The sequence below is a fragment of the Palaemon carinicauda genome, chromosome 35, assembly GCF_036898095.1.
Source record: "Palaemon carinicauda isolate YSFRI2023 chromosome 35, ASM3689809v2, whole genome shotgun sequence".
NCBI classification, from domain to species: domain Eukaryota; kingdom Metazoa; phylum Arthropoda; class Malacostraca; order Decapoda; family Palaemonidae; genus Palaemon; species Palaemon carinicauda.
In genome coordinates this window covers 19,639,727-19,661,249 of record NC_090759.1, presented here as the reverse complement: position 1 = coordinate 19,661,249, position 21,523 = coordinate 19,639,727, and the positions used below count along the sequence as shown (strand labels likewise).

General features: G+C 35.5%; 1 protein-coding gene across 8 annotated transcripts in view; it reads left to right on the top strand.

The window, feature by feature from the left end:
- The window catches only part of LOC137627652 (uncharacterized), an 830,137-nt gene extending 808,837 nt beyond the window's left edge, over positions 1-21,300 (top strand). For all 8 annotated transcript variants that reach the window (XM_068358810.1, XM_068358806.1, XM_068358809.1 and 5 more), the window contains one exon: positions 15,860-21,300. In XM_068358810.1, the coding sequence (XP_068214911.1) occupies positions 15,860-15,961 (102 nt within the window). In that variant the 3' untranslated portion in view covers positions 15,962-21,300. The remainder of the gene's footprint in view (positions 1-15,859) is intronic.
- The last annotated feature ends 223 nt before the right edge of the window (positions 21,301-21,523 follow it).

Genomic DNA, 21,523 nt, shown 5'->3' with positions numbered 1-21,523 from the left:
AAATGCAAGAGAAAAAAATGTAGAATTGGCAATCAAAAGATATAAAACACAGATACATTCCAAAAGACATGTACAGATTCATCTTCATTGATATCCCCAAGAAACCAAATTCTGTTGAGTGTAGTTTACACAGAACCAACAGCTTAATGAGCATAACAACAAAAATTATATTGAAGAGTAGTATTAAATAGAACAAGAACAAAAGTAAAATAAGACCAGAAGTTGCAGAAGAATAGTATGGATTTACAAAAGAGAAAGTTACCAGAAATGCAATATTCAACAAGCGTATATTATTAGTGAGAGCAATAGATTTTTTTTTTGTGTGTGTGTGTGTGTGTGTTTTAAAGACTATGAAAAGGCATTTGATAAAGTTAGACACTCCCAACTTATAGAATGTTTAAAAACCTTAAATACTGACGGCAAGGACATTTGGCTAATTACCAACCTATATTGGAGTCAGGAAGCTACAACTGAGATTGAAAATAATTCAACACTATGGATAGAAATAAAATGAAGAGTAAGAGAAGGATGGTATAATGTCACCAAACCTCCTATCTATATATGGAGAAATCATATTGAGAATTATATCAGGTATAGAAGGAATAAGAGTTGGAGAAAATATAAATATTAGATTTGCAGATGACACGTGATAATAGCCGACTCAGAAAAGAAACTGCAAACAATTCTTGACATGGAAAAAAAGAAAGAGTGAGAACATGGAACTAAAAATCAACAAAGAAAAATTGCAACATCATAATGGATAGAGCATCAATAAAGCAAACAAATGCCTTTGTATATCTAGCTTGTATAATAACATATGATGTAATAAAGAAATAGAAAATAATAGTAATAGCATGATGCAAGATGCAATAAAGAAATAGAAAAAAAATTACTAATAGCAAAAAATAAAACAGCCTGAAAACCCTATTTACAAACAACAGGAAAGAAACTTACGAATGGTCCACACTTACTTATGGCTTAGAGACATGGACATTAAAGCTTTTAAAGGTCGCTCATGAATGGCAGAGGCAGGGGACAGTGACATTGCCCTAGCAATCAGGACAATGCCCTAGAGACTGACCATATATTATATGATCAGTGCCCAAGCCTCCTCTCCACCCCAACCTTAGCTCACAAGGATGGTAAGGTTGCAGACACTAATGGCACTAACGAGTCTGAGCGGGACTCGAACCCCCGACTGGGAAACACCAGGCAGATACATTACCAGCTGAGTTATGGTTTCACAGAAGAATGTTGAAGGTCCCATGGACTGAGAGAGGTATTGAGAAGAGTGAATAAGGAGAAATCAGTTCTAAAAGAAATTAGGAGAAGGGAGATGGAAAGATCGAACTTTTGTGCCTTACCGGAAAGATAGAGAGGAGAAGAGCAAGAGGCCAGCTTACTGGAAGATGTAAATGAGAATGTAACAGCTGGACAATTTGTACAGAGCTAGAGACAGGACCAGGTGGAGGCAATCAACAGCCCACATCGAGGACATGACACCTAGATTGATAGATACAAACCTTGAGCTTTTTACTTTGGATATATTACTAAGACAAAGCTGAAACTATCTATAAACTTTTTAGTGTGATATAACAACCCGATGTTGATTAGTGAAGGGTAGACAAGCCACCCCACTCATACACCTCACCAGTTGTGTTGTCACTTTTAATTGCAGGCAGGACATAGGGTAAGAGGTTTGACTCATTTGGTTCGTAAGGTGCCAACATAAGGGATTGATTGATTGAAAGTTTTCTGGCATCCTGACATCTAAGGTCATTGACGCCGATACCATTTACTGTATATGAAAATTAAAAGAGAATTCGATTAAAACCATAAAAATTAAGAAGTCATTAAAATAGTTAAATAGTTTTCAGAAGACCTGCTTCTGAAATAAATCTAAAAATTCCGCTCGCATAGTAAGACACATCATGTCCAAGAATCTTGGCAAGGATAAACCTGCCATCCTCACCTCGAGCCTCAAACAGATATCTATTTCTTAAGTTAGTAAAATTAGGGCATTCGGTCAACAAATGCCTCACTGTTAAAGGTACTAAGCAGTCCTCGCAATACGGTTGGTGTTGGCCCTTCAGCAGAAACTCGTGTGTCAACCGTGTGTGACGAATACGGAGACGACAAAGAGTCGTCTCCCATTTTCGGGGAATCATGTTATACCTCCAAGGTGATATGATATTTGTTACTTCCCTCATTTTATTGCCATCTTGACTGTCCCAGTGCTGTTGCCATTTATCACAAACCAATTTCTTGATGTAAGGTAGGAGATCGTTACATGGAATGGGATACCTCCTTGGTAGCAACTCGGATGCCGCATTCTTCGCCAGTAAATCTGCCTTCTCATTCCCAGACACACCTACATGTGCTGGAACCCAACAAAATCGAACAGTTATACCTTTCCGTCCAATAATAAAAAGCCATTCTAAAATCTTTAAAACTAGAGGGTTACTAGAATTAAAAACTTCTAAAGCTTGAAGAACACTCCTTGCATCACTAAAAATTGTAAAATTACCCTCCTTTTCCAAAGCTATTTTCTCAATAGCGGTTAATATGCCATACAGTTCGGCAGTAAATATGGAAGCTGTTAGAGGAAGTGCACCTCTACAATTAAAATCATTACTATGTACTCCAAATCCAACGCCAACATCAGATTTGGAGCCATCAGTATATATAAAAGTCGATCCCCTATGTTCTTCGACATGTTCCATAAAAAGAGACCTGGATTCTAAGTCAGTCATATTCTTCTTAACTCCAATAAAGTATTTACAAAAAGATATGTCAGGTAATTTCCATGGAGGCGTTGATGATACCTTGAATGGAAGTACCTTATTTCTAATTATATCCAGACTATTTAAAAATAGTTTCACCCGAAAGCCATAAGGTTGAGGAGATTTTGGGTGCAACTCAAAGTATGATGCGTGTCTTACAAGGCTTGCAGTCTGAAAGGCTAGAGAGCTAGGGAGTCTTTGCAATCTAAACCAATACCGAAGAATGGAAGACATTCGGTAAAGGTCTAGAGGTAACTCTCCAGCATCAACAAGGAGATTTGGGATAGGCGAGGTTAAGCTCCAGTAGATAATCTAGTACCTGCATGATGTATCGAGTCTAATATTTTTAACCGGCTTGGGGTGGCTGAGGAATATACCTCACAACCATAACTAATTTTGGAAAAAATCAAGGCCTTGTATAATTTTAAAATAGTATTGCGGTCTGCCCCCCATGATGTATGGGCCAATACTTTTAAGATATTCAGAGCTTCAACACATTTAGCTTTTAGCGCTTTTAGGTGAGAAACCCATGTAAGTCTAGAGTCAAATATCAAACCTAAAAATTTGGTTTCCGATACACATGGTATCCGTTGACCTTTAATGTATATATCCGGGTCTGGATGTACTCCCCGGATACGACAAAAATGGACAATGGTAGTTTTACTTGTCGAGAACTTGAATCCATTCATGTCAGCCCACTGGATAATTTTATCAATAGAGAGTTGGATTTTTCTCTCAACCATTGCCATTCTAGTGCCAGCAAATGATATTGAGAGATCATCCACAAATAGTGTTGAGAGAACATCCTGGGGAATGGTTGAGGATATCCCATTAATTGCTAGTGCAAAAAGGGTTACACTCAGCACACTACCCTGAGGAACTCCTTCTTCCTGGCACTTACTCTCTGATAGAGTTTCCCCCACTCTCACTTGAAAAACTCTACGTGAAAGAAATGCCTGAATAAATAGTGGCAGCTCTCCTCTCAATCCCAATTCATGAATGGTTTTAAGAATACCATATCTCCATGTGGTATCATATGCCTTTTCAAGGTCAAAAAATACTGTAACATGGTGCTGTTTGGAAGCAAAGGCTTCACAAATAGATGACTCAAGTCGTATCAACACATCAGTCGTTGAGTGCATTTTTCGGAATCCACATTGAATCGGTGATAAAATCCCTTTCTTTTCAAGGTACCATATCAGCCTTGCATTGACCATCTTCTCCATGATTTTACATAAACAAGATGTCAATGCAATAGGACGATAGTTTGCTGCTAAAAACTTGTCTTTACCGGGTTTTAAAAAGGCTAAAATAATGGCTAGTTCCCAAACACTTGGGTAGCTATGATCATGCCATATTCTATTAATAATGCTTAAAATAAATAGCTTTGTATTAAAATGTACATGTTTAATCATTGCATATGGAATTCCATCGGGTCCAGGGGCTGTATCGTTGCAATGAGCAAGTGCGGAATCAAATTCTCTTTCAGTGAAAGGAGAATTATACGACTCTTCCCTTCTTGTTGCAAAATTTAAAATTTTCTTTTCTTCAGTGCTCCTATACTGGTGACCAGGGGCTCCTTCACACTTGCTGGATACATTTGAAAAATGATTAGCCAGGGCATTGCTAACTTCATTTGCTTCAGTTACATACTGGCCATTCACCTTCAACACTGGTGGTGGGTTGGGGGTGAATTTGCCAGCTATCTTTTTACTTTCCTCCACACAGAAGATGGTGGTGTTCTACTGTTAATAGAGGAAACAAATGACATCCATGACTGGCGCCTTGCTTCTTTCATGGCACGACGGAACTGTGCTCTACATTTCTTGTACATTATTAAATTCTCATCAGTTCTGCGTTTACGCAATCGTGTTAGAGATCTTCTTGTGGCTCTGTGGAGTGCAGTTAGTTCTGAAGACCACCACGGGACTGGTCGTCGTTTGAATAACCCTGTTGTTTTGGGAATTGAATTGACTCCTGCTGTATGAAGAGTTCCATTCAGTAGGTCTATGGCATCATCAACACTTTCAAACTGTTCTGCTCTCCCTTCGATTTCACTTAGCTCACAAAATTTAACCCAGTCTGCCTTGTCTAGATTCCAACGTGGCGATCTTTGCAAAGGAGGACCCTTGTTGGTGTTTATAATGATTGGTGCATGATCACTAGTATGCCAATCATCTAATGTCCTCCAATCAAAATCAAGAAGGCAGTTAGAGCTTGCAATTGAAAGGTCAATGCATGACAAAGTACCTGTCTGAACATGAAAGTGTGTGGGCTCTCCTGTATTAAGGAGCCCCACATCCTCATTCTCCACAATTGATGAGATAATATTGCCCCTTGTGTTGGCCAAAACATCACCCCATAAAGGATGTCTACCATTCATATCTCCCAGTAAGAGAAAAGGTTGAGGGAGTTGTTGAATGACCTCTGCTAAATCATCATATAAAATATTATCATTTGGAGGTAAGTACAGAGAGCATATTGTATATTTTCTCCCTATATCAATTTGTACAACAACTGCCTGCAGGGTTGTACGTATAGACATGGGTATTTGGGGAACATCTCGACGAATGTACACGAGACTTCCGCCATGGCTCCCTGCTTGTTGATTATATGGTGTTCTATAGCTAACATACTCTCGAGGACTAGGAGTGTTAGAATCAAATATACTTTCCTGTAGACATACAATTATGGGGGAATGCTCATGAATTAGGAGCTTAAGTTCTTCATATTTCGCCCTCAAACCCTGACAGTTCCATTGCAAAATGGAGGAGAAAACTATGGATTATTTCTGGAAGACATCTTGGATGAGGTCTTCCCATTAGAAGTTTTTAATGTAACATTATTACCAGTAGGTTTCTTCAGAGGTGGTCTTATGTTGGGTTTAACGTTGGTGATTTTCTTTGTATTCTTTTTATCTATTTGTTGAGGTGGATGGTGGACCTCAACTTGAATTTCTGATTTATTCAGTACATCTTCTGGTTCATTAGAAACATCAATAGACAAAACATCAAATTTATTTGATGTCATAACCTTAACGTTTCTAATGGAGGGTGGAGAGAGAGATGGAGGTCTCTCTCTTTTGCGATTAATAGATTGTGGGATTCGAGGTTTTTGCACCTTTCCCACAACAGGTGCATCAGGTAAGTTAGTCTTAAGTGGAACCTCCATCAGATCAGGCAAGGACATGGCCTGAGAGAGGTTTGTATTACTTTTTGTAATGGCGGCTGAAGGCTGTACAGCAATGGGCAATGACCTAGTGTTAATACACCGTGGTAAAGCCTCAGGAGGTGATAAGGTTACCTCGTTATTTGACATTTTGTCAGATAGTATACTTTTTTTGGAGCTATTGGCAGTGCTAGGTTGGTTTGATTTTAATGCCTTAGCATATGTATTTGATTTATTTAATAGTCTTTTGGCATGGGTCACACTTATGTGTTCTAAGTTTGATTTGTTGAGGGCAGCTTCCTCCAACTTATATAGCTCGCAGATCTTGTCTGTGGATTTGTGATTCGAGCTGCAATTTAAACACCTGGCTCAAAGTGCACACTCTCCATGGTAAGATTTGGAGCAAATACCACACATCTTCTCATTTTTGCAAACTTTGGACGGGTGCCCAAATTTAAAACAATTAAAGCATTGCAATGGCTTCTGCTTGAAGGGTCTTACTTTAATCCTTTCGTTCTCGATAATAATATGAAAAGGTACATCAGCATCCTGGAACGTAAGGATTATCATTGATGTACCTGGGACTTTATGAACTTTCCAAACATTTAATGGACACATGGCCAGTATCTCCTCCTCTGTAAAATCATATAGGTCTCTGTTAAAAACTACGCCCCTTCCGTAGCTAAAATTTAGGTGGGGTTTGACATCTAACTTAATGTCATCATTATTTATTTTCATATTGGACAATATTACCGACTGTGTACTGGATTTGGCATGGATAAGGAAACTATTTTTTCTGAAACGAGATATATCGCCTGGTGCAATAGTTCCTACTTTTTTCTGAATCAATTTGCATATTTTAAAATAATTCCCTGTAACCCCCTTTGATTCAGCTATAAGCCACATCGGTGGTTTTGGATTTCTCTGGGAGGGCATGACTAAATCTGTGCCTTTTTCCAACCAATCGGCAGGCCTGTACACATCTAAATCTTTTGGTACCTTATCGCAGAGAGCAGCCGCGACATTCAAGTTATTAATTTTAATATTATTCAAATTACTTATTGCACTATATGCTTCGTCATAACTACTATAAGATATCCATGAATCCCAAGTTTCAGCTTCAAGTTTCATCCTTATTTCTTTTATGCATCCATAGCATTCAAATGCTTTACATAGATCATCATAATTTGTTTCTATTGAAATTTGTGTAACATGGAGGATTCGAAGTTTCCTCGTGTTACCCAAATTACTCGATTTAGAAATATCAGTAGAATGGTCCTTTCCCGTTCCGAGGTCATCAACAGAGCTATCCCTTATCACATTAGCAGAGGTCGTCAACAGTGCCGGGGGAGAGTCAGCGTATCCAGGGGATGGGGGTTCGTTCCTTAAAGAATCCATAATAGTAAAGAGAGGGAAAAGAGTTAGTTTGATGTACCTGCTCGAGAATGTTAGGCCATCACGCGTCGGAAAGGAAATTTGCACTCTCTACTATCGGCACAATGAGAGTATACTTCCCAGATGGTCCACTCCATACCCTACCCGAAGGATAGCATCAAAACAGATATAGAGGCACAGGTGTAAGCTGAACCCGCCTGTTAGGACTGAGACCAAGAAATTATGGAATCATCCTCCCCATATCTATAATGACGGGCTTCCGGCCAAAAGCCGAGAGTCCTACCCCAAGCATTGGATCCCCCTGGATTCCGAAGACCCAACACTTGAGAATAGTTCCGCCAAAAAGGTCCAAACCATCTTCGGGATGGCTGAAATCATCCAATACTCTCATATATAGCTTTGAATGCAAACACCTCCCAACCGCGATACCTCCTCCCACTCATCAAAGCAGGCAGCAATAAAGGATGTATGAACATCCCCGCCGGGGCTACAATGGATGTGAAAACATCCAAGCCATAAGAGAAAAGAAAAAAAAAATAAATAAATAAGTATATATGTACATAATATATACACATATAATGAGGGAAATTTTTCTCATAGAGTTTGGAGAGCAAGACTAAAGAAAGTTTGTGAAATTAGGATAAGGTTGAAGTAGTATTGAGAAAAAGAAAAAGGTAAAAGAGAGAAATTTAGATTCGAACTGGGGGAGCAATTTCCCCAAGTTCGAGAGCCCTCTTGCCCGTCACCAAGTTTCAGCACGGGAATTAAATGCCGTGCTGAAGCTTAATGACTTCATCAAGGCATTCTCTCATTAAGAGGGCCAACATAAGGGATCGAAGAACCTTGATCACACACAAAGTTTGGAGTTTGATTTCCAGAGGTGGGCAAGCCTGTTCGAAGCCGAAAATTCCCATAATGAGGAAATAAATCTAATCAAAACACCTGGCTCATGCTGAGTGATAGCCTTTCACTTCCGTAACTGAGAAAAGTTTCTCCTCTCAAGGGGAAACTAAAATATTCATAATCAAGGGATTAGTGGCCTCAAGCAGAGCAATATCTTTTCCACGACACTAATCACAGAAGAGGGACCATTTTGCTTGGTAGACTGTTGTGGAGGAATGACGCAGATATAGATCTCAAATCTCTTCTCTTGGAAAGAGATGTTGGAGAACTTCCAACCATAAAGAGACTAAGAAGACACTGCTGCATGACCTTTGATGAAGAAGTGTTGGCCAATTTCGTAGCTTTCTTGGCATGTCTACAAGGAGGAATAGAGGATCTGATTACCACTCAACATGAGGCTACTTCAGGGTGTCTAACATTACTCAAAGCTCCCCGGACATTATTACCTTATTCAAGACACTGTATTAGGTTGAAAGGAGGGAAAGGCGTGCATATCTAGGTTCTCCTACGGGTGCTGGAAAGCATCTTCCATTAACACTGACGGGTCTGGGACCAGCCAGCAGTACAACTTAATCTTTTGTTCAGGCTAATGGCAAACTTAGCAATGAGCGGGGAACCCTAAGTCAGGAGTTCCCTTATCACTGGAGGTTTCAGACCATTCTGACCCAACTATTTTGCCTAGTCGACTCGGATAGTCTGCTGTCACATAACATCTTCCCAGAATATAACAAGCTTAGAGCTGTACTGTATGAACCAATGCCCACAGATAAATCTTGGCAGCCAGTTGGCAAATATTCCAGGACACCAAACACTCTTGCTTGACGACGCATATCACTATGGTCTTGTTGTCGCACATCATTATTACCAAGTGACCCTGTAGCCTGTAGGGTGAGGGAAGTGGAGTAACACTAGATAAACTGCTTTAATTTCTAGGTAACTGATATGGAACGTGTCTTCATGTTCATGTATCCATAAAACAAGACTTAAGTCTCTCAGTTGGACTCCCCACCCTTGACGTGACATCTAAAAACGGGAGAAATCATAGAAGAGGTTCCTGGAATGGGGATCCATTCAACAGGTTCTCATCCTGAATCCACCAGTAGAGATCCTTCTTGAAATCTGGGGAGCACTCTGACCAGAATGGCAGGGGAGTCAGACTATACTGACACCATTGAGACTTCAAGGCCTACAGGATGGATCGGAGGTGCATCCGTGCGAATGAAACTAGTTTCTCTAGAGGCAAGATGGTCCAGGAGCATTTGCCACTGTTGTGCAGCTAGACCTTCAGACTTGAAAAACGAAGCTGTGATTTGTTTGATAAAAAACAGCTACGATCTATTGAAATGAAGTACTCTCTCTTGATGGAAATACTTGGGCTTGAGCCATGTCTATAGCCATGCCTAAATACTGCAGTCAATGCTAGGGTTCGAGAACTGACTTCTCGAGATTGACCCTGATCCTGAGATCATGACACAGGTCAAGAAGAAGGTTTCTGTGGTAGAGAAGCTGAGCTTCAGACTCCAGCAGTCATCCAGGGGGGAGCAGAAATCTGCTAACCATGACATCTACCCATGAGGACACCAGAATGAAGAGGCAAGTGAAAACTTGCGGTGCTTCAGATAGGCTGAAGCTAAGGACTCAAAACTGGAATCTATTCTCTCGTAGACCAACGGAGGTACAGTTAACTCTCCGTTAACAAGAGTTCTGTTAAAATGATTTCGAAGTTACACTAGTTCAAATTTATTTAGATATATTCTGTTAACAAGAAATCTTTGATGTAACACTAGTTGAATTTCCCGCCTGAGAGAGAGAGAGAGAGAGAGAGAGAGAGAGAGAGAGAGAGAGAGAGAGAGAGAGAGAGAGAGAGAGAGAGAGAGATCTATTTAAGATTACTAACAAATTTTAGTTTTTATTGTATTACCAAAAAGTACACTAAATTTAAATTATAGAGCGAGAGTAAAAAATAAACTTAATTGTTACATTTACCAATATTTATAATCAATATCCTTGTTTACATTGCGTATGTAGATGGCTGTGGATCACGCATTTTAAAGAGAAAATGGTGGACAGTTCGTTAAAGTGTTCTTTTTTTCAAGGAATACATGATAGGGAGCAAAATCATACCAACAATACTCTGTTAACTATATGTGAGAATAACCGTGATACCGTCGAGACCTTGAAAACAGCCGACTACAAAACGAAACTAAAAACAATCTGTAATTGCTGTTAAAATACATCTTGAACTGTTATTAGAAAAGTACAAAAATTATTACACAAAGTTCAGATAACATTGAAAACCAGGATTATTTTAGACATCTTCAGTTCATATACATCATGTCTGCTAAAGTTACAGATCAGCTAACGAAATTGAATGACAATCGAACATAGTTTTAAGCAAAGTAATAGTTTATATTGTGTGTAGTATTTATCCGACACGTTCTAAAGAAACAAATATTTCTATTAAATCTGTTGTGTGTGTATAGTGAGGCACCTGAGAGAGAGAGAGAGAGAGAGAGAGAGAGAGAGAGAGAGAGAGAGAGAGAGAGAGAGAGAGAGATAACGTATTCACATAACTAATAATAATATCTTGACAAAATGTATGAAAGCCATATACAATTAATTGTCAATGAATAAGCATGACATTAAAAGGAAAAAATGTTACAATCTGTTATCTATTTATTGAAATGAAAGAAAAATAAATTGCTAATATGTTCGATATGCAATGTAGTAGCATTGTGCAACCCTTCATGCCAGAAAGTACTGTTCATTGTTTTAACTTGAATATGTATTTATTTATATAAAACAAATTGTAAATAAATAATTATTAGACTAAAAGGAAAAATGTTACGATCTTTTATTCAATTACTGAAATGAAAAAAAAAAAAAAAAGAAATTGGTAATGTATTTGATTTGTATATGTGGTAGCATTGTGTGTTCCTACATACCAGAAAGTCCTGTTCATTGTTTTTTTAATTTGAATATGTACTTATTGATATAAAAAAAAAAATTTAAATAAATAACCATTGATATTGTAAATAAATAATTATTAGACTAAAAGGAAAAATGTTACAATCTATTATTTATTTACTGCAATGGAAGAAAAATTGCTTCTTTTGATATGCATACGTCGTACCATACTGCGTTCATACATACGATAGGAACTGGGACAAGGCAGGCAGCAGCCGACATTGGTGACAAGAGTGATGTGTCATAGTGTGAATGTACATGGGTAATAACTCATTTTACTATAAAACAAATACAAATAGAGTTAGAATGTGTTTTTATTGTTTCTGTGACCTTAAAATATATCAGTGTGTTTGTTCAAGTTTCATAGTAATCCCAGAATAGATAGGCTTTCCCAATGTCCAGGAACATAACACCCCCTATTACCATTATTTCTTATGAAGAAATTATGTTCCATTAACACGATTTCCAGGAACATAACCCTCGTGTTAACGGAGTGTTGACTGTACAGTAATACCTCTTAACACGAATGTACTGTATCTGCATACCAAATTTTCATGGTGTGAAACGACATGCAAAGATTTTTTCACCTCATACTACGAAAAAAATTTCATGATACAAGAGTCGTCAGCCAGGCCAAGAATAAAATAAATCCCATTAAATAAGTGAGCCTGTTGAAGAAAATGGGTTTATACACAAAAAAAATATGTACTTCTCTATAGTAAGGGTAACTATAATAATAGTACAGTACATTTAGTACAGTATACTGTATATTTTGTATATACACAGTATTGTACAGTATGTATTGTAATATTTTCCATATATTATTGCATTATGTTCTAAAAGATACTTAATTAGCAGTTAGGTTATTTATATAGAATGATTCAAATGTAATTGGCTGTAGCCTTGAGTATTTCATTGTGGTTATAGCATTACTGTATCATAGGTAGTAGGTTGGCCAGGGCACCAGCCACCCATTGAGATACTATCACTAGAGAGCTATTGGGTCTTTTGACTGGCCAGACAGTACTACATTTTATCCCTTTCTCTAGTTACAGCTCATTTTGTTTTTACGTACACATACACCGAATAGTCTGGCCTTACCTCATACACCTGACAACACTGAGCTTACTAAACAATTCCTCTTCTCTCAAGGGGTAAACTACTGCACTGTTATTGTTCAGTGGCCACTTTCCTCTTGGTAAGGGTAGAAGAGGACATTTAGCTATGGTAAGCAGCTCTTCTAGGAAGACAGTCCAAAATCAAACCATTGTTCTCATCTTGGTTAGTTCCATAGCCTCTGTATCATGGTCTTCACTGTCTTGGGTAAGAGTACTCTTGCTTGAGGTTACACTCAGGCGCACTATTCTATCTTATTTCTCTTCCTCTTGTTTTGTTAAAGTTTTTATAATTTATATAGGAGATATTTATTTTAGTGTTGTTACTCTTCATAAGGTATTTTATTTTTCCTGGTATCCTTTCCTCACTGGGTTATTTTCCCTGTTGAACCCCCTGCTTTTCCAACTAGGGTTGTAGTTTAGCAAGTAATAATAATAGTAATAATAATAATAAAATTCAATGTGGTGATTTTGAAGGGTTTGGAACAATTAGGCGACTTACATGTAAAACGTGCCCCACGATATAAAATTTTCACGAAACGAAAGCCCTTCCAGAAAAAATTAACTTTGTATCTTGAGGCATTACTGTACTTCCTGGAATTTGCCTTGATGGGTACCTGAAAGTACACATCCTTTAAATCTATAGACCACAGTAAGTCGTTTCTTTTGATTACCTTGTGCTGGGTATCTCCATCTTGAACTGCATCTGGAAGATGAAAATTTTTAAAACAAGACTAGTCTATGATTGGCCTCCAACCTCCCGTCAACTTTTCCACCAGGAACAAATAGACAGCCAAAGTCAAACATATCTCCTCTCTTACTTGAGCTCTTTTGTTTGGTTGGGTAACCAGGTCCACCATACCCCTTTACCAAACCCACCCCCTAACTGCCAAATCCAATGCTGATGGGCAGATGAATTAATTAATGTCAATTATCTGGCATCATAACAATGTTCACCGATGCTGATTTGAGAGTGATTAATAACAACCAATTCAAGATATAATTAAAAATGGAAAAAAAAAAAAACAAATTAATAACTTAGAGTAAGTGGGCCAGCTTCAAATATGAACTTGAAAATGTTGCTGGCATCATATAAAATGTCTTCCCCCAAGAATTTTGTTGAGGATGTACCTGCCAGAGAGGAATTGTTCTTTAATATCCTAAAGACAGGGACATTCAATAAGTACGATATTTGACGCTATATAGGCCGCATTTTCTTTCCAAAAATTTTGGCTCAAAAAATCAACGTGTCTCATGCATCGTAGATAAAGTCTGAGACCTCCCGTAGGCTTAGGCTAATCTCTCTGATGCTCACTAATCCAGCTTAGGCTCGGTACTTTTACCTACCCTAAACTCCATGCATCCTTATTTTAATGCTGCTATTATTGTATTATTATCGGTGCTGTAAAAATGGAGTTAATCTCTTCTGAAATGCTGTGACTTTCCTTTACAAATAACATAAGCTGATTGGCACTCTGGCTTACCGATAATGCCATCTGTTGGCAAGGAATAAAACTTCGGTATGATCATTGCCAGTGCTGCCAGGTGTATGACCTAATTGATCCCTATTCTTTGCACCATGAATCCACTGCAGGCAGATAAGGCAATTTACAGGGTCCCAAGCTCTGCCCCAAGAGGCACAACATGCACTGTGATAACGGTAGTGGGCATGGCAGTGTCTTGTTAAATAGGATTACTGCACACAACTTGATTATACTTATAAATCACTCATCTTGAAGGTTGAGGTGTATCCATTACCTTCTGGTACTAAGAGCATGCAGTAAAAAAAATGTCCTCATGTATTTGCCAACTAATCCAAAAGTTGGTAGTCAAACATACTAGCAACCAGGTTTCCTCTGTTCTGGTACTAATGTTGGCTCTCAGCAATGTGTCATTGCGTGGGCAATGTATATCAGCATAAGAGGTGCTGTGAAGGATTCCATAGAGCATGAGTATGTAGGTCTTCCTTATACTAACACAGTCAGTGCTGTGCACACTGATACACTGGCTCTGAAGAAGGGAGGACAATATTTCTTTGGAATTTTCTTGTCATATTGGATTCCCTGTTCTAGCCTTTCACAGGATAGTTTTTTAAACCACACAGAACATTCACCCCAAAAATATCCTTCTGGTCATTGATCACCATTGATACCCTTTACAAAGTTTTAAACAAATATGCCATCTAATTTATGTAAAGTTATATTAACAACCTGCATGCATACATATCTGATATCAAATGTAATGTTACAAAAATTCCAAATATACACATGTCACCTACCTTTTATAGATAAGCTATACATATTAAGACTTTTGCATGACTTGCCAATCCTTCTGAATATCCCTCGTCTGTATTTCTGTAGCCCATTCAAGTTATCCTGATTTCAACTTAACTGAAATGCCAAGAAAGTTGTAGGATTAATCTAAACATCAAATCCTACATTGAGATCTTTATATATTCTTAATAACCTTCTCACCACCAATGAACTGATAATTCATTAAAAGGAACATTAGCTTTTGATTTGTGATCTAAAACCATTGTAGTAGACTGAATATTTGTTTAATAAAGAATACACCCGAGAACTGTATTAATTTCAGCAAAATAAAACATTCCTTACATGCAACTATTGTTAAGCAAATTTAGTACATACATACATACATACATATACCAAGGCACTTTCCCCAATTTTGGGGGGTAGCCGACATCAACAAAGAAACAAAAACAAAAAGGGGACCTCTACTCTCTATGTTAATACAAAATGAAATTACTACCTTCCCCTTTTATCTCATAAAGTTTGGTTACATTTCCAGGAAAAAATGTGCATTAAAATGTTTTGCTCACTCATCCCCCCCTTTTTTTAAAGGATTCTTATATATCAACTTCAATATTTAACAACACAGTATATCAAACATCTGAAAAATACACCATATGTACATGCATTCATTTAACCAGGTTTTTCATATACCTCACAAATACAGTAACATAATAGACAGAAAACTATATACTGTACTGTACTTTATCTGAAATATCATAGGAGTCAATAAAGTACCAAAGTAATTGTGTACAGTATCTATGTACCATATGTCACAAAACAAAAAAATTCTAGTTTAGTGTATTGTGTATATACATAACTTGAAAATTAGAACGAAACTGTCTAAGAAAATATGTAAAAACAACATTTCTGAATGCTAATATTATTAATTATGATAATTTGTCCTGAATTCTCCTTTAACAGTAGAGTAATGCAGATGCCCTGCATATTTCATAAGCATTTTTTTTCTTTAGTTCATCAGTACTATTACAGCAAAATACTTGTCAGCAGCCTCACTGGTTATTTTAAGATTAGTTTCTGTATGACTGATTTAATTATGAAAATTGGCATCTTTATAATTTTATGTACAGTATACAGAATATGCATTCCCACTTTTGATTTGAGAACTGTTCAAGTGCCTTAACCCAACAAGTGACATTCAACATTCTTGATCAGTTGAGATACTTTCCATCTTTTAACACAGTTGTTTCTTTTTCAGGCATCAAAGGCATCAAAACTACCAGATGTTCATTCTAACGCAAGTAGAAGCAATAGTGAATTAGTACTCAATCCAGCTACATTGCAGAGTGCAGGTGACTGAAAGTAAAAACAGTGGTAGAGGAAAAGATTCTTTTGACTACCTGAGTGGAATTTTCATTTTCAGTGTGTTGAGTATGAAAATATTTGAAGTGCTCTTTTGTTGTCTTTGACATAGTAGACACTCAGTTTATTGGTTAGAATACTAAATAAACAGAAATAGTACAATGGATAAACTGTATAAGGTCAATGAAAGCAGATGACTATCAGATTGAACTGAGGCATACTTGAAACACATGAAATGACAAAAACTAAAATAAGATGAATGGGAGAGTTGGAGAGTGACATGTTTAGAAGACAAACTTTTATTGTAATCTAAGAAAGAGGAAGAAAAAAGCTGGCAATGGATGAAAAGAAATTATGGGTTTAAAAATTAAATTAAGGAACGGATGCAAAATATGTTGGGTTACAGAGCAGTGTGCATATAGCATAAGCAACAAGATCACTGTGATTTCACTTCATCATCAGTCTATCTCCTCTCCTCTGCTCCTCCTCCCCTTTTCCTCCCCCAACCCCAAGAAATGTAGTTAGTAAGTAATCCCATGAAATCTGTGATGATGGAGAGTTTTATGTATTGCTGCTTTAGGCCTATTTACCTGTGGCAATATAAGAGATCGTCTGGGCAAAGAGTTCACAATAAGGATGACTCAATTTTCTATACATCTTCGTTCAAGAAGCTTAAGACCCGGTTACGAAACTCAGAAATCTCTTAAAACTTTTTTCTAGTTGAATGTAATAAATATTTTGATATTGAGGCTAAGTTTAGATTAATTAGTTCAATTTTCTATTATATTCATAATTTATAGATATAACTATACATATATATATGGTAAATACATTACTGACATTGTGTGTGTGTTCACTTATTAAATTGCACGTGGAATACACCTAAGACAAATGAAGAGAAAACAACTTGCTACGAGTTTACACCAATTTTAAGCTTATAGTTTCCATAAAATTATAGTTTTCTGTTTATACTGGTATCAGTTTAAAAAGTTTTGTGACTTACAAAAATTTAACTTTTTACCATTTCTCAGTTCTTGTGAATTTTAATACCGAGATACAGTAGAAGCAAAAATATTGTGCCTTTTAATGGCGAAAGAAAGAGATTGCTCAGAAGTATTTGTTCTTTCTATATACATAAAACAAAAATGAAATGGTCTATTTATATTTAATTATTTACATGGAGAATTTAATTCTAAGGAAAATTTTTATCTAAGGACAGTAGTTATGTATAATGTCATTTTTAATTGTATTTAATTTGTTAGATAGTATATTACGTTGCATCCTTGTTACTTTACTTATATGCAGATATCATCTGATTTTTGAATGAATTTGTATATTATTGTGTGGGAAGACAGACAAGCAAACACAAGAAATACAAGGGCAGCAAATTTATATAAAATGATAATAGCTAGTCTTTAAAATAAATAAGATTTAACATAATTTTAATGAACATAGTAATTAACAGAAGAAAAAATATATGTTACAATGGAGCCAAGTGAAAAGTACTTGCAAAAAAATCATTATAGTGGTTGAAACAGTACTACTTCAATTGATGAGCATCAAAATACTAATTTAATTATTTAGCTTTAGCAAATATTGAAAGGCAACATATATTAAGGCTTCCAGTCTCTCCTGTTGTAGTGATTATACAAATAAAACATTTACACTTAGTCAACGAGAAGTTATGGGATTCATGTATAATCAGAGTAAAATTCCCTTGGCAAAAATAATGAAAAAAAATCCTCGAGTTTGGCAAACAAAACTGAGCAGGTGAAAACGGCTGAAAATTCATGTATGCTATACATTTTGCTAAATAAAAATGGGTTTCTATTTATTTTCAACAGATATATCGACTTTAAACTGATATTTCAACCAATTTAGGATAATATGTATACAGTACACTTGATAGATTTTTTTAAAGGTCTGGCTTGATGAGTAACGAAATCCAACAGTGCAGAACAATTAAGTGAGCAAGATATTTCACAGCTAATTGTAATTCCATGTGATTTCTGGTCAACACTAAACTCCACTTAGCATTTATAATTAAATTTAAGATATTTAATTACAACATACTTAATATCTAAAAAGGATGCTTAGCTAAAGCATAAGTTAAGAGCTCTCCTAAGTTTAGGAACTACCTGTTGGAATAGTTTCATTTAATATCTTGAAATGGATTTGTTAAAGTGAATTCTTAAAAAAATATAAATTATATTGCGTGTACAGTACTCGCATATATATAAAATTGTGTATGTATATACATATACAGTATATAAAATGTGCAGCTGGCACGTGCACACAAAACAAAATTGAACATTTTGAAAGGTGCAATGATCTTGTAAGCTTTGCTATTAAATATAAAATTACATGACATTTACTAAAAAGGATGAATAATTTATATAATATACTATGAACTTAATCACAAATTTTTTTTTGTGCTCCATCAAAATATTTGAAGAATTAATGTACTATTAAAGTGAAAATATGCACTCAAAAGCAAACGGGTGCTAACTGTCTCCTTGTACAATACCTATTGGCATGTATTTATATATGTATATTTCATGTGAATTATAAGAAATACTTAGTGACAGGTAAAGCAAACAAAACAAAATTTACATGGTCATCTGACAATTTAGTATTTCTGCATGCTTGTCTGTCTATCAAACAAATTTTTTTTTCTTCATGTTTTAATATGGACAAGATTTTATGGTTTCATTAATTTATGGATTTTATGTATTTTATTCTTCTAAAGTGTAATATGATTTTGACTTTGATCACATCACTAAAACCCAAGCCATTGAAGACATCTTACCCAGTGAACATGTGTATTCACTGAGGAACACTTAGGTATATTGTTTTACCACTGAGCATGTATTTAACATTTGGATATCTGAAATCCCAGGATGTTAAGTGGACCAAACAGACTAGAAAATCTAATGCTGGTGCATGAGTCATTACTCCCGAAACAAACACAGCATTTTAAAGACCACTCATATGCATTTATTTTGAATGTAATATATATGCTTTTACAATAAATGCATACATACAGTACATGTATTTACACAAACAATGTTCACATTCAAACTACAAACACTCATAATCATAGTTTACTGTTTGTTAAGGGTTTCCTAAATGAACATGTTAGAAGACTCAGGCAATGCCTACTCAAAATAAAAAAATAGACATCTATAAATATATATAGATTATATAGGAAAAACTGATATGAAAATTATGGTGTGTGTGTGTGTGTGTACATAGAGGAATAATCCATATTAACCCTATATGATTTATACCTTTGTGCATGATGGCCTTCTTTTTCCACATCTCGTGTGTACAAAATATGTGCATACTTTGTCAGGCATTTTGAATAGGTCTAATGTACATTTACTCTTATTATCCGTCTGGCATAAACACAAAAATATATGAAATATATTAAGTAAAAGAAAAACTGCAATGGCAGCAGGTTGGTTCTGATGTGTGCACACAGATGTTGTACCAAGAAAGACTCACAATTACAATTGATGAATTGCATTCTATTCAGTATGGATGAAGGCATATGATTCAGTTGAGATGGAATTTGACAGAATTTTGGCAATATTTAAGTGATTGATTGGTTTTTAAGTGTCATTTATGTTTGTGACCTTTATGCAAATGTTGCTCACGTCCATTTCCAAATTCCCTTTTGTTATATGAAAACTTCATAAAATAAGGAGAATTTTCTTTGTTCTGTACATCCCAAATAGTTTACCATTCCCTCATTGGAACTTGCAGGGGCTGAAAAATCAAAAGGAAATCCTCGCACGTTTTCATTCAATTCATTTGCACAAATGATGTTCAAGATTAAAAGTGAAAGGAAAACTGTTTAAGGTCCTGAGCAAGAATGGAACAAAGAAATTATTTTTCTAATTTGGCATTTTTTTTATGAATTTGACTATGTGGCCCCATTTATTTTTTACTTATATTTCAAATTTTAATTTGAGGTGGAAGCTTTGTACATTATCACTAAATTTAGTATTATTAAATATTTTTTTAATGACAGCTGGCTGTAATTACTAGTTTTATTTTGTTAACAGGTTAGCTAAGATGCTTCATTTTGCATCTCTTTGAATCGTGTAATTTTCTTATAAGATGTGAGCTCATCAGTATTATGCCGTTTATGCCAGACAGTTTACAAATACTCTAAACTTCATATTCTATTGCTGGCAGTTTTTGTGCCAATTTAATATTAAAGAAGTAAATATATATCTTAGCAGTTTCAATGACAAAGTTTACATTACAGAACTTTTTTAAATTGGATTTTACTTTACAAAGTATATGTACTCGAAACTGCAGTATTCATGGCCTTAAAATATGTTTTCAGGCAACAGCTGTTTTTTAAATCAATAAAATTACATTATTTTTATTTTTTTAAGGATAGGAAGAGAGATTACAGTATAGTCAAAGAAAATTAATGGACATGTAATGGAATTTTATGGTAAAAATTATTACACCACTTTCATTATTTTAAGTAGCTTATTATTGTCTCTATCAGTATACAAGTTAATTCAATTATCTTGCACCCCAGAGCCTAATGAAAGTTGAAGTCATTTTTAATGAAAAAACAAAAGTTAAATATTGAACAGAACATGTTTGGTTTATCTTATAAATCTATTTGAGTGTATATTGCCTATACAGTACCTGATACTGTACAATTACTGTAATGCCTCTACACTACACCAATGGACTTATTTGTAAAGTGATTGACAAGTGTAAAACAAAAAACTTAATGATTAAATATCAAAACAATACAATTTCCCTTCATTACAGTATTGGACAAATATTTTCTTAACTTTAAAAATGAGCTGAAAATTGGGCAAATAACTCCAGTACACAACAAAAGCCTTGAAATCAACAAAGTTTGATAATTAAACTTATTTTAAAACAAAAATGGTAATTTAATGTCATAAATTATCTTATGGTTATTTTGAAATTTCAAGACCGTGTACAAACATTTTCATAAGAATTAAATTGCGTTTGATATTAGATAACTCCTTAAAAATAAAGTAGATTAATTTTGAGTTAAGGTTTTCTGTATAAGAATTGTGTATGTTTCCATTTTAACACCATGTAATATTTGTAAGTTTTCTTTATAATTCTTTTATTTTAGTGAAAGAAGCCAGTTGTAATCTTTCATAATGAAGCTGTTGGTTTATTTGTTATCTATTCTTTGTCCAACTTTAAGTTATAAAACTTAAGTAGAAATGAAAGGCCACAAAATCCTCATACAATCCTGTGAGTTATTAGGCATAAAATATATTGTACACAATATTTGAATATGAAAATAAAGAATCCCATTGGAAATATAGTTACATTTCATTCACTTGTTAAACTATCACAGTATAAAAATCTCAAGAGTTACTAAGGTACTGACTACTGTTAATTAGGCAAAAGGTTCCCTTACAAACATTGAGCTCATCATCCAGCTTACATAAAAATTTCAAGGTAGTGTCTTATCCTCTCTGCAATTTGACTAGATAATCCTTATTCAAAATTTTAATGCCTAAACCATCACAGAGACTATTGC